The sequence below is a fragment of the Meleagris gallopavo genome, chromosome 7, assembly GCF_000146605.3.
Source record: "Meleagris gallopavo isolate NT-WF06-2002-E0010 breed Aviagen turkey brand Nicholas breeding stock chromosome 7, Turkey_5.1, whole genome shotgun sequence".
Lineage (NCBI taxonomy): Eukaryota > Metazoa > Chordata > Aves > Galliformes > Phasianidae > Meleagris > Meleagris gallopavo.
In genome coordinates this window covers 3552611-3570752 of record NC_015017.2, presented here as the reverse complement: position 1 = coordinate 3570752, position 18142 = coordinate 3552611, and the positions used below count along the sequence as shown (strand labels likewise).

Below are 18142 nucleotides of genomic sequence, written 5' to 3'. Positions count from 1 at the left end.
CAGCTGTGAACACCTTTACTCTGAGATAGAGAGGTTTCCAGGCTCTCTAGATCAGAGGATTACTTACAACAGCATTTCAAAAAACGTGCCCAACTGGGGAGAACTCGGAGCAAGAAAAGGAAGTCCTGCAGAACAGGCAGCATCTGACGGTCAAACTCATGTGACGATAAATGAAGACTGAATGAGGAGGGAGAGTGAAGGAAATGTGCACGTACCACAGCTTTGCACATATCTAACACTTCCTCTCCAGAGTCCTTTACAGAGAAACTGCATGCATCTTCATCATCCTCTAGCACGCATCTAGCAGGGATAAAAGTGAGGTAGAGAAGAGGGGGAATTTCCCAAGATTAAAACAGCATTGTGGGGAAAGGAAAGATCACACAAGAAGTTTAACAACCTCTCAGGATAATGCTCTTATCACCACCCCTGTTTTTCCATCAGAAAAGAAAGGTCCTACCACGTAGCCACTTTTCTGACACAGTGAAGGACATTGAACTTGGGAGTTCAGGGAAGAGGAGGGGATGAAGAGGGAAGACAAGCCTAGAATCAAATCTTTGGTGTGCATTTATAATGTTGTACAGAAACTGCATTTCAGGATGGAATGATTATTGATTTCTTAATGGATTACTGCTGCACAAATTTACACTCCCCCCAAAGGCATCAATCTTAGGATAATAATTATAAACCTATCACAGCATATAGAGCATTCTGACTGAGTAGAAACTTATCGCTATCTGCCGGGAAATGGCCAGTTTTCTGTTTCTCCCACTCCAACCACATTACAGCATGGCAAGCAGCTACTGAAAAATACATGCTATTATAAAACAAAGTTTGTCATAGCCACAAGACATACCTCCAGTCAACTTTCATTACATGGGCTCAAACTACTGCCCTTAAGACAACGTTTAATCCGTTAATGAACAAGTTAATTAGTTATTAGAATCCTTCAATATTATTTTTGTCATACTATGAAGCAGTCACAGCACACAGAGAGGCTCTTTAATGGGCAAGATACATTCACAAACACCCCCCACAACACTTTTTCTGCCTGCTGGCCTACAGTCAAACATTTCCACAGCTAACTAACTTTGTTTAGGGAAGGTACCCCTGGAACAGTTGAATATCCAAATTACCAAGAGGACTCCCACTGACTTCAAGAGTGGACAGACTGAACCACTGGAGACTGGACACTGTAGAAGTTTGTAAATCATTCTAAAACAAACAAACTCAAGATTCCAAAGCCTGTACAAGGCGCAGGAATGTGGAAGATTCTGTCTGTTTAGTGGTTCCCACCCAGTAACATCACCTGCCTCCAGCCCATTGTTTAACTCGAGACATTATATAAGGCTGTATCCAACACAAACTAATGGTGACCTGCAGAAGAGCAGGCTGTGAAGCCATTGTCTCTCAGCTGCTAGCCCCCATCTCTCTGCAAGACATGACCACCCAGAGCAGCCATTTACAGACCTGCTGCGCCCAGCCAGTAGCACAGTCAGCATGTACCCGGCCTTCTTAAGTTCTTTACTATAAGAGTGGTGAGGTGCTGGAACAGCTGCCCAGAGAGGCTGTGGATGCCCCATCCCTGGAGGTGTTCAAGGCGAGGTTGGATGGGCCCTGGGCAGCCTGGTCTGGTATTAAATGTGGAGGTTGGTGGTCCTGCCTGTGGCAAGGGGGTTGGAGATTCATGATCCTTGAGGTCCCTTCCAACCCAAGCCACTTTATGACTCTCTTAAGGAACTGCAGAAGCTCCCACTTGCTCAGACATCACCTTCTCAGTGCGAGACCATGCACTATACCAGATTAGGGAATTGATCCAAGCTAAAAATGCCCTATTTCTTTTTTGTTCTTTATTTAAAAAACAAACCTGACAGAGCAAGGCACGCATTACCCTACTTACAATGTATGCCTTAAGAATAGTCATCTCTGCTAGAAGGGCATGCAGGCCACTTCATCTTTAACGTCTTTAAACAGTCTTTTACTCATTTCCCAAAGTAACAAGTGACAGCCCACAAGTCCAGTGCCATTTAAACAGGTACGGTTTAAAACGTGGCACACACCAGATTTTCAAGCTCCTGTGATACCACTGGATTGCAGTTTGCATCAGAGCAGAACTGCAGTTACACCCCACTCAGCACCAAGCCCCCTCATACCCAGTGCTGAGTCTCATTGCAAGCAGTGAATAACAAAGCTCACAGAAACCAGGTACAAGAATTTAGGAGGAAAAGCAAGCTATTACTCAGTTGTAAGCCGGCTGTCCCTTCCATGCCTGAAAATTTCATATACAAACACAGCCAATCAGCCAGTGAACATTCCCCAGAACTAAGCTTTTCACTACTCAGATCTTGCCTCCACGATATAGGTCTGCTCCAATATGGGTAGAAACAAATGGAGAAGCTCCAACTGGGAGCTGGGGATCAGGTTCCCAATTATTCCTGAGGAAGTTCTCTAGCTACACAGCACAGGACCAGCACCTTAACTCTCATTTAGCTAAAAGGCTGCAATTCAATTAGTGCAGCAACTTCTTTCCTTTCCTCATAACCTCCCCTAGCCCAGCACCTAGGCCACTACAGGAAAGCAAGAACATTCCTAATAAATCTCATCTACTGAAAAGGTGGCCAGCAAACAAAACAAGTGAAAGAAAGTAGCATTCTCCAAAGTACGCAGACCACAGAAAATAAAAGCAAAGGGCCCAAAGCACAACACTTGCCATCAGCTTCAATTAGCAGCAAAGTGGGGTTTGGGAAAACAAGGGCCTCTTCAGAGCTGCTATAGGGCAAAGATGAAATCCCAGAATTAAAAACAAAATCCTCACATGCACATTAATATTCAGAGGCAATTACCTTTCAGCTTAAAGTCAGCCAACACGCATCTTACTACAGCAGCTCTTAAAGCAATCTTGTTTACAATTGGAAATGGATTACATTATCTCAGCTCCACCTATCCACATAATGCAGAGCAAACTGTCAAACATAAAATTACAAAATGGTTATTGTAAGGTATCCCCCTTCAGCATAAGAATTAATTTGACCTATTTTATTACTAAATTATTACTCCCACACAAATTTTCCATCACAGATATCTATCAGCGCTGACATTTTTACACCAGCGAGGCATTCTCAGATGCGTATTTTCTTCTCCTCCATCTCAAAGGTGTACTGAGCAGATTTGATGTAAACAGCCTCCTGCCAAGCTAGTTAAAAATCTTTAAACTTTATACATACAATTAGATGGTGACAAAAAGCATTTGCTTTAAAAAAAAGAAATCTACACCGTTTCAGATTCTGAAACAAAATGCCTCACAAGTTAAAGAAATCTCAACACGCATTTAAGGAAGACCTGCAGGTATTTTTTCCTACAGCTCCGGCAGGTTGTTCTGATTGTCACCAAGAGATGTGATTTGACACAATGGCCCTGATTAAGAATGTGCTTAAGTCCTATTAAAGCCAATGGGAGTTAATCATCTGTTTAAGAGCTTTGCTAAATCAGGACCAGAACAGGAGATATTTCCAAAAATCTGGACCTAAATTGAACACACTAATTAGCTGCACACACCAATTACGTGATTATGGATCAAACAGTTGTTTAGTATTTACAACAAGACACTTGGTGTGGAACCATTCAGAAATAAGTTCCAATTATCACTCTGTAACAGGTCCCACAATTAGGCAGTATAACCCATCTATACCATATTTTTCTTAGCTAAAGGAATGTGTTTTGTCTTTGAAATAAATATATCCTTCCATTACTATTTGTCCAAATTATCAAGTGGATCAAGATCTGACCCTTTTCTGAACTTCACAGTATTCACAGTGAGGATATCTGTGCACTCAAGCTTTTTTTTTTTTTTTAAATCACTACTCCTTGCTTACAGAGAATATTCACTCTTGCATTGCAAAATATAACATTTGCACTCTGTGCTGTCTAACGCTTCAGCCATGTGCTCAGGAAACAAATGGGCACAGATTTGCATATTCAAGACTACAGATATCAGCAGTGCATTTCTAGCAAATTGCTGTTCCTACAGCCCAGGAGTTGCTAAAATTATGATTGCTCCTATTTACCTATTTGACATTAAGCAGGATTGCCAAATCTCACTTCCCTGGTATGCGCTGGTTCTTCTCAGCACCAAGGTTTTCAGGTATATGGCTACAAAAATCTCCACTTCATCCAAAGAAGAGGAAAAAAAAAAAAAGCATCCCAAACCCAGAGGAGGCTGAACAGCCATGCCTCTGCAAAACAGCTCAGAAATGAGAAGCTACATTGAAAACTACATTTATTAAAACAAACAAACAAAATCTCATGGCATGTAAGGCAATCTTGCAATTTAAAACTTGACTCATGATTGTGAAAGTTTGGAGTTGGCATGCCAACTTGGTGAGCCATCTGCTCACCAACAATTTATAAATGAGACTGCTGCCAAAAGCCACCCGATTACTCAGTTCTAATATTAGTGATGTAACTAAAAACACGCTCTCAGGATTTTTACATTCCCCCCACGATGAACCAGGACACACACAAAAAAACTTGCAGAAAAAAAGTTGAAAAGGAAGACAGGTAAAGTATATTTATAATCAACATTCCCTTCAGGTCTGATTATTAGGAACATACAAGAGTCCATCCTTCTGTACTGCAATTCCCTCTCAATCAACTCAAAACAAATCTGCAGATTATAAGTGATGAGAAAAGGTGAATCACGTACTCTTTATTCAATGTCCATTTCTTCATTAGTGATTCAAGTGATAGTTTGTTAAAGCACTACGGTAAGAACAGTGTTTAATACATTTGGACAAAAGAATCTAACAAGAAATTGTGTGTGCAGGCTAACAGGTACACTGCTGATTTCAGCAGTGGTGCTGATCTCTGTTAGAAGAAGGTAATTTGGAATAAAAACGCTATTTGATTCAAACAGTTCCTCTCCAATTAAAATCCCTGATTACGTAGCAAAGAATTGCTGAAAATTAATCTACAGTAAATAATCCTTGGGGCAAAAAGATACTGTAATGAAACTGCATGGAAAATTACTCACTCATTTTTAAAACATGAGTCACAATTCAGTTTTGTTGGCCTGACACTCCAGATGCATCTCCATGGCGAGCCGGCAGCAAATCCCAAAGCACAGGCAGTATTCCCACAGCTCGGGCATGCAGTGCTGTAACAGCAGTGCCAGGTACACGCACAGCACCTCCACTCCTCACCTCCCACCCAACCAGGTCTACCTGCAGCTTGGCCACTGCCTTCACTGTGTGCACAGTTAGTTTCTGAGTGCCCTACAGGGGACAGAAGGAGGATGGGAAGCAAGGGGAATCCTAGCAGTATTAATTAAGAGAACAATGGCAGCAATAAGCATCCTGCTTTATTTTGGAACACCTTACTCTACCACTGCCAAAAGGAGTAGCTTTCGAATCCACATTCTGAAATTAAATGCATCATCATTACACAATTACCGTTCTAATTAGCCTTCTCAACAACAGATCAGCTTTATTTACAATTAATTTTAGTTAATGAGTTAGTTGTAGTTTTATCTGAAGGATAATTGGGGAGAATTAATAACTGCTTAATCCACACAAAATTTTGATGTTCATATCGTGTACAAAATTTTGAGAAATGCTTCTGAACCCTGGCCAACAACCACCAGCTTATTTCCACTATCTGAATGCAGCCAAAGCTCAGCAAATGTTACCATATTACATTGCAGTACATTAGAGTGTTTATGTATATAATTAGAATTATTATTATAAACAACACTCATAATTATGAATTGAAATTTCACTCATAAGGAAGCTTTCTCCCTTCCAGAACACCTGGCTGCAACAACTACTTCAGGCCCTCTCCTTGCTGGCCCACTGATTTACTCACTGACAGCTGCACTGAGGAAGCAATGCAGAAGCCCAGAATTTAGAAGGAACTGGCTACTCTCCCTCCCCATGTGCCAGGCATTCCACACCTCTCATGCCTTTCTTCATATTGGGGGATGTGATCCAATGAGCCCTAGCCTGCCTCTAATGACATCTTAAGTCCCAACTGCTGAAACAGGTATTGGCTTAAAACTATTTTCAAATACTGATCTACAGATGAAATTTTATGCTGCAGATTCCCAGCTTGCCTGGGCTTCCTCTGAGAGATCTTATGGGCCAGAGAGCGGGAAGTTTCTTGCCCTGGAAGGAGGGGTCAGATGGATTTTGCAAGAACCTCTTTCCCTAAGGCACGGGGCAGCACTGCTCCAGGCTATTTTCAAAACAAAGTTCCACTGCAGCAATGGTTGCACTTGGGACACTGATGAAGTATCTTGACATGAATACTTCACAGAGCATTGTTTTAGATTATTTCCTGGAACACACCGGTTAGGTTTTGAATACATATGTGATATATATTTACTACAGCAAAAATCTCACTGCTATCGATTTCTCTATAAATATTTAATGGTTAGCAGTCACAAGCTAAATTTAAATAACAATAGCACTAATGACATTAAAGCGTTTCATTCTTTCCAAAAGAGTGAGGAAAAAAGCAAATATCTTCATACAGCATTTTAACATTTTAAGAGCAGTAAGACAGCAACCTGAAACCATGCTGCATGCTGATAGACTGAGTCATGTCTGGTCTCACAGCGAGGTGATCCTGCACAAACATCTATGAAGAAGCAGGTCGTGTGAGGAACTGATTTCACAGAGACTGCCTTCCAACAACTTTTTCCCATGCAGCAGATCCTTTGACATTTAAACAAAGCGGTGCTTGATAGCTTTCCCATCAGCAGAGACCAAATCCACATCTCTTCCTTTTTTCTGGGTTCCTAATTTCCTAAGACTTGCATGTCTGTAATATTTTTCAAGCCTGCACGTCTCTATTGCGTCGGACCGAAACTCCCCCAGTGCCTTTTCCTTGCATTCACACACATCACACATGTACAGGCTTGTCACAAGCCAGGCCTGGACACATTTGTAGATTTTTTCCCCCACCAGCTGCCAGCCTCCCCTACCTGGTGCTGGCTACTTTGCCAACAGCTGACTGGTGATAGCATTTATACCCTGAGCACACTTTGGCTTGGGATTCATACACGAGCACGTGGGATTTTGAAGATATAAAGACCTTGTGCAACCGACAGAATACAGATTTCAGAGAATGCAAGAGTAAACTCAGGCGGTTCTCACAGTCTGCAAGTGTCACGCACTACTCGACCCTCGGCTACACAAATGGCACATCATTCTTCTGAACTCAAGAGCCACCTATAATCTGACATTTTAAAGCACACACACGCAAATGATGAAGCTGACTGCCTCCCACCTATAGGAGCTGAATTCATACTAATTCCTCTAATTTATCTCCACCTCTTCAGCCTATAATTTTGTTCACCCATTTGTATCTCTTAAACAGGCATCCTTTGTGAAGCTCTGCAAGATTTATTGCTGAAAAGGCATGATATAATGAGGAGATATTATTACATTAAATTCTATAAGAATAGATTATCCAAAGGATAACACCTAACAGTGATGGAGAGAAAGGAGTGTTTGTTAAAACTAGAGAAAATTTTCAAACAGAGTGCATCGAGTAAAGCTCCTAGCACAGATGGTTCCATGCAGCTGTATGGAGATGTATCTATCTGCCCAGGAGCCATCTGTGCTAGTGCAAGGTTAAAACACCTGGTAAAGATGACCCACTTTGGGGAGATACAACAACTGTTACATACGTTTGTGTCTACAATATGTCTACATTTGAAGAACGACGAGGATTAAGGCATGGTGTGAAAATGAGGCACAAAGGTGCACTCCAAAATATTTCAGTTCATGGGAAAATGGGGGCCAGACGATCACAGACTTTGAGATGCAGGGAGAGGCCCCTCACCGCAGTGCTATGCATGCAGTGCAGGAGCCTTAACTACGAACAGACAGAAGAGGTACACACAGCTGCTAATTATTAATTATAATGAAATAATAATAAAAATAATTATTTGTGTTTGCCACCCTTCTGAAGGCATTACCTGCACATAGCAAAACATATACTGCAGGATATCAATTTCTCAGGAAATCATTAGATACGTTTAAAAGACCAAAACAAACAAACAAAAAAACACAACAGACCCAAACCCCATTTTCTTTTGCTTACTCCTTCTCCCCAAACCGTATTGCTAACCCAAATATGGTCTTGAACCTGCAAGCTCTTTCCTGGAAGCTTTTAAACCATCCATGACTTCAAGAGAACAGTTACTCTTCCTCAGATGAATAGACCTCATATCTCTTCTGTGTAAAAAGACTTGGTGTTTTCATACAGAGTCAACTTCTTTCATTTTCAAATACGGGAATTCACACCATTCTGTCTGCTGCTCTCTGGACAGGAGCGGGTACTTCACTCATGCTGCTGGAGTTCAGAGGGTACCCAGGTACAGTGACCAAAATTCTCTTGGTTTGTGTTTTACGGATACATCGGTAGCTAAGAGAGCACATTTACTCACTGAATTGATCATAATTTGTCCAGAGGCTGAGTTAGACACTAGGTAAGTAGGTGTGAATTCTCACTGTTCGTACAAACACTCCCATGCCAAGAAGTGATTATAAAAAACATCTCTACGGATTTGGGCATAACACAGGCTTCTCTAGCCAGCTTTCTATGCCACTCAGCAACTTGACTTTCATGGGCCAAAGGAAAAGATATCTCCTGATAAAAACATCCCTTCTTTCTGATATAATTAGGATGTTGAGAGGAATGCAACAGAAACATGGCTAATAAGGAGCTGAGAAGCCTCCAGCCTATCACTGAGCACAGATATCTTTAGGATAATACTTCTTTTTTTCTTGTTCAAGCGGAAAGAACAAAGGGGATACATAGCAAAGTATTCCTCATCAGAAACTCGGGCTTTGTAATATATGGACTTTTAAAGTTAAAACATCGCCTCGGTCTTAAGCCCTCCCCAGATCTACCAAAGGCTGGAGATTAAGTGTGGCCTGTCTTTCCTCCTCACATGTGAAGAAATCTCATTTAAAAAAAAAAAAAAGGTGATAGAGAGGACAGGAAGATAAGGTGGTGATTTGTTGTGCTTCACTGTGTCTTGCCTACTTTGGAAACCACTTCAGACTTCTGCCCCCAGGACAAAGGGTTGATACAAGCAGCACCAAGACACAGCTGGGACTTTTATCTTCATTGCATAAGGCTCTGGCAAGGAGAGTAGAGCCAAATCCTCACAGTACCTCCTCCAGCCCAGTGATGGTGAGTGAAAGAACATCAAGATTATCAGTAGTCCCTTTCTCTCTGCCCTACTGCAGTAGCTATGCTCACGCCCTGTACAGCCACGCAAGTCGTAGCAACACTGACTGACTTCCAGTCACCTGCAGGTGTCCCTCACAAGGGGATCAGACTGGTAACTGTGGCTTCATTGGAAAGTGTCTATAAGCACACTAGAAGAGCTCTGAGAGAGCTTCATGCCCTCTCTTCACACATAGAGACAGAGCAATTATGTTTGTATCATTACTCTGAACTAAAACAGCAAGCACAAGAGCAAGTATCACCTCTGCAGTGCTCTGCTTGGCCATACCAGAGCAGTCACTGGAATAATGGAACACATCAACCCAAAAACCAGAAAGCAGAGTCAAAAAACCAAGGTACTGAGGAAGCAAAAGTTAGTGGGAAAAAAACAAAAAACAAAAAAACAAAAAAAAACACCAGGAGGTTTTAGTTCAGTTTAGACGACTTAGCTGTACACAAACAAGGGGGAAATCAATCAACCCTAAGCTTTACCAGGAATAGCATCACTGGTTTTCCAACACACTCCAAGTGTCCTATCTATAACACTGCCTGCAGGTGACCCTGCCAGACAGGGTATGCTCACTGCAAGAGCTTCTGTCAATGTCACTCTGCTTCTGAGGGATTACAGATCTCCAGAGCCACGAGTTGACACAGCACTGCCAACAGGAGCCCAGAATGTAGGGCTGGCTCCAGATCAAGGCCACGTTTTGCTGTGTGGTGTAAATAGGGGGCTGTTCACATACAGACCTGGTAATTCTCAGCTAGGTGAGAAGAGTTAAAATGTTACGGCTGCTCTAAAGTAATCATACCGAAATAAGGTGCTTTAGGACTACCACAGCTATTCCTGTGTGAGACAGGAAGTAAGCTACACTGGTATTAAGGTACTGCTGTATGTGTACGACTGTGAGGCTGTATGAATTGAATGTTCAACAAAACCTTAGCAACTTTTCACGGAGTTAACACATGCCATCCAAATCCAAATGATATGTGGTCTCTGTGATTAGAGGAAAAAAAAAGCAACACAAAAACAACAACAAGAACTGGGGAGGAAAACCTGGCCTCTTGTCACCTAGCTCTTAGCCATGTCTGCCAAGCCTCACTGCTTCTCAGCAATAACCACAGCTGTGCTTCCTTCCATTGAGATGCAGCACTCTGCTGCTGGGACTCCAAACAAGTTCATGCATGTAGGCAGGGGACGACATGCCATAGCATGGGCACAGCACCACGGGCTGCTAACAGGCCTCATCACTATCGAGAGCAGCAGCAATGCATTCTCTGAAGTCTTCTGCAGAGGTGCCTCAAGGCAGTCCTCCCGTAAGGAGTTTCATTCACCACAGCATACCGAAGTAAAAGCAGAAGACTGTTGTCTTATCCTCTTGGCTAGAATTAACATCACTCCAAAATTCCCTTTTTGCAGTGCTTGCCCTCACTAATGCATGGGGACAACACAGGCAGCTGCCTTTCCACCAAGAAAGCCCAGCCCTGCAAACAGACATTTGGCTGGAGAACGAGGAGAGCCAATAGCCCACAGGAAAATAGGAAAAAAAAAAAAAAGGCCTAAAATCTGATTTCTTAAGAGAAAACACTCATTGATTTCAGTATAAGCGGGACCTTCACAAAGATCTGGAAAGCGAAAGACAGAACACTCTGTAACTGGTATCCAGTACTACAGCTGCTGTCAGAGGGCTGTTCCAAGGAAGACGAGGATTGCTCTTTTTGTTGGCATGTCTGAAAAGGAACCAAAATTCCATAAGCAAATACTAAAAACATGCTGACTCCTCAGCTACCAAGAGCAATGAGTGTTGTAACAGGGTGTGTACCAAGGAAAGTTAACTGAACCTGACAGTCCCAGAAAATAAGAGAAGCTCCCTAAGAAAGGTGTGTGCTGCAACAAAGCTCTGGCAGATGACCTCTCAAGAGAGTTCCATCAGAATGAATAAAACCTATTTAATGAGATTAACTGATCAGTTCACTCCACCCTCATTATAACACTCACCAAAAGGGAGGAATGTTTTTACAACCAAGTACCTGATTCCATTGGGAATGCCTGAGACACACTGACATCAGATACAAAAAAAAAAAATCTATCACCACACTGTTGCACTAACTACTTAGTGTTCATCTACATGCAACTTGTACCAGGGGAACTGTTTCAAGATTTTAACCATCCCAATGTGAATGATCTGATGTGATGTGGATTAACATAAAAGCAAGAGGCATCCCAGCAAATGTTTCATATTTCCTTTTTTTTTTTAATTAAATCTGTGCAACAATCCTGCAGGACTTCAACTGCTTATGTGTGGATAAAAATTTCAAGTCTGATCGTCACCTCATCTTTCTTCCCCCTCCTTAAACTTCAAAAAAAAAAAAGCAATTCTCAGTGTATCTGAGGTTAAAATACTAAATTAAAGAAAACTCTCCTGTAAGCAAAGTCACTCGTTTCTTCCATTTCTCTTCCACACTGAGTTCATCTCTTATGCTTAAGCTCGCCGCCCTGCAACCTGTGAAACGATAGGTACATCTGTATTTAGGCAGCACCATGAAATTCCACAGCTGAGTTTTCTAAACATCACATTGACAAGTAGGGAAGTCAGATGAGAAGGACCGCAGGACATAAGTAGACTGACAGAAGTCCACATCCCAGCACTGAGGCAAAGATACCCAAGACGTCATCTACCCTACTCCTTAAACTCTGGGGAAAGAAAGCCCTCAGCATCATGAGGTAATCCAGTCCAAGTTTTTAGCACCATATGCAGTGTTTCACACTTTGCAGATATTTGGAAGAACTAGAGACCTCAATCTCCACTTACGAGTGCAACAGCCAGGCTGCCAGAATTCTTCATGCACCAGTGCATGTGTCAGGGTGTAACTGCTGCAAAGCACCAACATGTTTCTCCATGCAGCCCAGTCCAGCCAGCCCCAACCACCACAACTAAAGAAAAGCCTCAAGCAGAGGCTCAGCCTGTCACTTCATGCACAGAAAGAGCACATATTGAGCCAAGAAGAAATCCAAAATGAGATCCAGCCTTACTTGCCTCGGCCATAGATTCTGGAGATGGCAAGGCTTGTTTGGTGCGTAGCGGAGGCACGATGCAATCTCCGATTTTATGCAGTTCCATTCCAAAAGACAGACTTCCCAGTTATATTTCTTTATACGTGCAGATGTGTACCACCACTGCGTCAGCACCACAAAACATTCCGCTCACAGCAGCTCGTATGGCAGCAAGCAATTGAAAAATGAAAGTAATCAAGAAAGACTGAGGATTCTGAAGGTACAAAAAGTAAGAAGAGTATCACTGTTAGTCCAGCAGCCTACCCAAACTGCCAGGAATACGGTATTGACCACTTCTTAGCAAAACCTTGCCCAAGTTCTCTTACCAGATTCGGACCTTAAATACAGTTACAGAAATCACTCACACTTAACTAACATGGCTGTCCCAACAGCGCAATCATTCCCCACCACGAAGTAAATGGAATCACCTCATTACTTTTCTCAACTGAGTCAGCCAACAATGTATTTTCTTAATAAATTAGAAGCGTTGGCAAGTTATGAGGTAAATTATTATAAACACATCTTGAAAGCGTACCACAATTTTAATCAGTTTTAAACATCAGATGTGGGGTTTGATACTTAAGATTGTTCTGACTGCATTTCGTTTAAGGGCTCCTTTTGTCTATGAAAGCAGAGATAAGAAAGTTACCTAGGACATTCGCTGTAAAGTCTCTAATTTAAGAGGAAATTTCCTCTGTCACTGACTGCTATTACTTTCCATAGGACACCAGGCAAGCGGTCGTAGAGAAGCTTCCTTCATCCCACACGAAGTGACCGCTTTGTATCAGGACAACTAACCAATGTGTGCCCCTGCAGCCTCGAAGGGGGATGCTCTTCTAAGCCTATTTTAATCTCCAAGGGAAAAAAAAAAAACCTAAGAACTACAGTAAGAACTTAGCATGGTATTTTGAGGAGGTGGCTGGAAATTTTCTTTTAGGAGCTTCTTTTATAATGATTCCCCATCAGCTTTTAAATTAGCGTGCCGGTTCCTATTCTGAGTTTCCTAATCACCCGCAACTTGGTCCTATTGCCTTCAGTGAGCATTAAATTGACTCCCCTGAACTCTGCAGGGTCCAAACAATGGCTTAAGGCCACACAGTCAACTGTTCGGCACCAATACGGAGTTAATTGAGCAAGCCTTAGATACCCATCTCCAAGCATCACCCATCAAAAGCGTTCCCCCACAGAAGCTCTAAACAAAATCCAGACCTCCAGATCTGAGGCTACGTAAACACATAATCCCTAAACAGCAGGCATAGCACTTATTTGTCTTTTGCTATTGAAGAAAGCCAGATGATCTATCAGCCTATTCACTTTGACTATTTACACGTATTTTAAATCTTTGCTTACATAAAACTACAATGAAGTATTTTAGAACAGAGCATCTGCCAACATCCATACAGTACTCTGCTGAAGGCAGATGCATACCATAAGGTGCGTGTAAGATCATTAGTTAGCTATGACAGGTGATTTGCTGTGATTTATCTTTAAGGATCACCTCATTCACAAGGAAAATTAAGCGTCGGCCCCATCTATAACCTATACATGCAGTCTAGATACTTGAAAATGATAATAGGTTAGAGGATGCAGCAGACAACTCTCCAACACGAGCCAAAATATTTAACCTGAAACCTTTTGGAACAGAACCCAAAAGCATCAGTAGCCCAGCCAGAACTCCTACTAACATGGAATTGCCAGGGGCTAATGAACACAAAACTCTCTACCCAACGCATAATTTTACTGTTGCTGGGAGAGCACTGCTCAGTCGTTTCGGTACAGATCCAAGAAATTTGCTTCTTATGGTTTTGTCTCTGTTTGAGGCAGACACAAATTAAAGCTAAATTAAGAGCTGTGGCTCAAAATGAGTCAACGGAACGCAGGAACAAAGGTCAGAATGCAGATCTCTACCCTGCAGGTGCATATCCTGGGCACACAGCGAAACGGGGCCATCCACTCCCTTGGGACAGCTGGCAACAGAACCAGGGCTGAAACATTTCAGGTTGGAGCCGAGAGGATATGGATCAATCAGCAAACCCTACCCAGGTGGAATGGTGTGCCCTGGCTTTCACTGGAGTGGCAAGCCAGCAGCAAAGCAGCAACTCTGCTAGAAATTAAACCGTGCTCAACGTTACACATTTCCTCTGCTTACAACACATTGCTACTTCACGGGCCTCCTGGCAGCACTGCAGCAGGTTGGACAATGGCTCAGTCCAGCAACAGCAACTGAACTTGCATGTAGTATTACCAACAGCCATTCCACTTCACCCTCCCACATCTAAACAGGCTTCTGGCTCCCCACACATCAGACTGAAAGCTCTGAAGTACAGACTGGTGATTCAGTCTATGCAAGCTAGCTTCAAGATTGGACCAAAAAACTTAAGTGAACCATCTTAGCAGCTGCCACAAAAGCCAACAACCCGTAATCAATACCTTCCATGCTTGAGACAAACTGCCTCCCTCCAAAACATTCCTGTGCCTGCAAAGAATATAAGAGACAACCAATTTCAGAAGCTCTAGCTATGCATGGCTTAAGAACCCCAAGATAGAGCCCCTCGTTTTTCCAACAGCAGCACATGCTTAACACAAAGCCAGCGGTGATGAAAGCAACTGAGACACCTGTGAGATACCACTAAACACATTTGAAAGAAAGATCACCACCAAGGCATTTGTGTTGCACAAACTAACACCACTTAAAAATTGCTCAAAAACGTTAACACAATGAATGTGAAAATATTGAATATGTTAAAGTCTTTTTGCATGACTTCATCCTGAACCTTTTTATTCCCTAATTTGACTTTGGTTTTTAGTCTAGATTATAAAGATGATTTAAAACAGGGAGCTTTTTCCCCCTTCCAATGAAGCGTTCCCATTAATAAAAAGGAAACAAAGAAAATGAAGAAAGTGAGTAGTAAAACTTTTACAACATAATAAAATATATCAGAATCCCATTGCAACAGCACTGGAATTGTCTGAAGATGCTGAATTATGATAGGTTGTCATATAAAGTTCAGTCCAGAGTATTAGCAATCATACTCTCAGCAACATGCATATAATTGGGAGATCTTCATAATAACCCTCAGTTTTAAAGGCTCATAAAAAACTGTGTTTTACTCATAATTTGCAAGACAAAAGAAGAAATTCTTAAAGGAAAGGAATGTCTTTTTCTCAGTAAGGAAGAGTCGGAAGGCAATACACCATGTCTTTAAAGCAGGCAACCCTAAATGCTCGCTTTTTCTTTAGTGATTTTTCAGTGAAAATACTATACAGTCAGTTTAAAAAGATACACAGGAAACATACATCTCTACAGCATACACACTAGAAAGAAAATTAGTATCACACAGAGCAGAGAGCAACCCTCTGAAAGTATGCTGTAAGCAACACCTGCCACGTTATATTTTAATGCAAGTACTGAGGGACTAAGGTAAAAATCTCAATGCAACCTTGTAACTCAAAGTAAACACAAAAAGGAAAAGATGCTAGTTTTATGAATCCTGTATCAAATACATTTATCCACCTCCATACCATCATGTGAAAAATAATTGTAAACATCCTGTGAGCACTTGACGCTCTCAGTATCCCAAATCTCTTCACATTTTCTCAGTTTCTTCCTCGACACTCTAAATCAAGATCCTCTCTGTGTTAGCGAGTCAACTGCTGAGTGCCATAAACTTCCCATTATCCCAGCTATCTCTGGACTCACCAAAGCAAAGCTAAGGTAATGAATAGGATGCTGAAAGTTCTGAATGGTAACAGTAAAATACAACCTGCTGTCAAACCCAGATATTTCAACTTTATACTTTTGCCAGAGTAAAGCCTTTTCGTAAATAAAAAGTGTTTGTTTTCAAATAAAGTTGCTTCAAGCTGCTTCTGGAAGCACAGTAAACAGTAAAAATAATGCAACAACAATTTCCACTTGGATTGCAAAACCCGATGAAACAAAACAAAACCAGCACACGTCAAACTCAGAGTTTTCCTACCTGGAACAGGTAAGGACCAGCTCTCAAAAGCCACTTGGGGATAGTTCAGACTGGTAATCCCGTTCATGGTTAGATGAAACACCAACACGAACAAGAAAACAGAACAAGAAGTCTACCCCGTTCCTTCTCTTCTTTTATTGGCAAAGCCTACAGAAGTGGGTAAGACCAGGAAAGCAAGCCGAGGACCCCGACTAACCCAAAAACACTGCCAGAGAGAAACACGTTTAAGAGAGACTTACTGCTTGCCACGTGACTTGGTGAGGTATGCTGCCCATTGGGTGTACTTGAGGTGAGGTCAATAGCCATGCTGGAGTGCTCCCTTTCGGGTGAAAGCTCATTGTCACCTGCTTTCACAAAATAAGTCACCCATAAGTTTCCATCCTAGCAAAGCAACCCGATGATTAACAACTATGCCTTGCCAGCTACCTGCACCCCTGTTTGCCTTCGCTTTGCTAGGGGAACCTTCCAAAGCCTGCGAACACTGGATTCTCAGCGGCCAGAAGGAAATATTTGATGGACCGATTTTAAGAGCTCCCTCAAACCTCCCATCACCAGTCTTTTGCAGATCCCCTTAACAAAAATCCTGGTCCAACTGCTTTGTCTCAGTAGAAATTAGTATTACTTCTCCATTTGCAAACACTGAGAATCAAGACCGGATAGCAGGAGACTGAATTCCTACTTTGCAGGACAGACCTTCCCCCTCGGAGCCTTTGGTCAGCTGACAGTTAAACAATGCACTCAAAAATAAGACATTTTGCCCTAACACAGAAAGCAGGAGAAACACGCAGCAAAAAGCGAGGAAAGTTGCTGGCTGCAGGTTCTGAAAACGAGTGCTCTCTCTCACAAAGTTCATTCATCCTCAGCAAATACTTAAATTGTGAGGTGCTCACTCACGCACCCATACCCACACATTTTTCAGTCACACATAAAGCTTATGTTTAAATGCCATTAATTCAGTGGCATCTGACAGCAAAGACCATACAGAAGGAAGCTAAAGTTTCAGGTGCCCGCATTACAGAAAGATAGCGGGGAAAAAAGAAAGTACTATAGAATAATCAAATAAAACGACTACTTACATGTTATATATCCATCAGCAGCCTCTGCTTCCATAGTCAAAGTGCAGTGCTGCAAGGCAGAAAAGTACACCCTCAAAGACACCTGTCAGTATCAACCATTAAACGATTAAACTTACTTAAAGCCCTGAGTAGTTATACCCATTTTGCTGCTGTTGCAACCATTGCCTAGAGAAACACACAAGCGTAGTGCATGCGTTCGCTTGCAAATCACCGAACCCTCCCTGTAAATTATCGGAGAAATCCAGCTGACCCTTGGGCAGGCTGTGCTGGGACCTTCTTGGTCTGACCAAAACCCTCACTGTTCCCACTGTTCACTCACTCTTTTTACCTGATTTTAGTTTCCCCACCCCGAGTTTCCACTTGTCTCTTTGAAGCAGGGATTGTAACGCTTTATGAATTATCAGCTCTCACAGCCAAAACAGACCTGCAGGAGTTGGCACTATTAACAATTGCTCTTTTCTCACCTACTCCAGGAGACTCCGCTCTGCCCTAACTAAAATAAACCCCTCGGTGCCCGTGCCCCTTACAGACTGCTGCCACCAGCCCTTGCCTCACACCAGCCCCTCACATCAGCACACACACCTGTACACACACCTGTTCCTCCTCACCTCGCTGATCTGCCCCAACACGGGGCTGAACATCACACTTAATGCTCCCAGGCCATGCATTTTGTGGCATGAAGCAATCCTAAAGTTTCTGGAAGCACTTTGCTGACACAGAACAAGCTATTACTTTCCAGAAACCTAAGTAACTGTATAGAATGACACCCCCTAGCTATCATTTGATATATATTGAGGAAAAAA

At 42.2% G+C, this 18142-nt stretch overlaps 1 protein-coding gene across 11 annotated transcripts in view; it reads right to left on the bottom strand.

Annotated features, from left to right (window-relative positions):
• The window catches only part of IKZF2 (IKAROS family zinc finger 2), a 107785-nt gene that overhangs the window by 88870 nt on the left and 773 nt on the right, over nucleotides 1-18142 (bottom strand). For 2 of the 11 annotated variants that reach the window (XM_019616901.2, XM_019616895.2), the window contains exons 1-2: nucleotides 17340-18082; nucleotides 16503-16610 (exon numbers count right to left, since the gene is read on the bottom strand). In XM_019616901.2, the coding sequence (XP_019472446.1) occupies nucleotides 16503-16610; nucleotides 17340-17373 (142 nt within the window). In that variant the 5' untranslated portion in view covers nucleotides 17374-18082. Of the gene's footprint in view, nucleotides 1-16263; nucleotides 16468-16502; nucleotides 16611-17339; nucleotides 18083-18142 lie in introns of those variants that run through there. The other 9 variants (XM_019616897.2, XM_019616898.2, XM_010713305.3 and 6 more) reach the window with 9 other exon arrangements.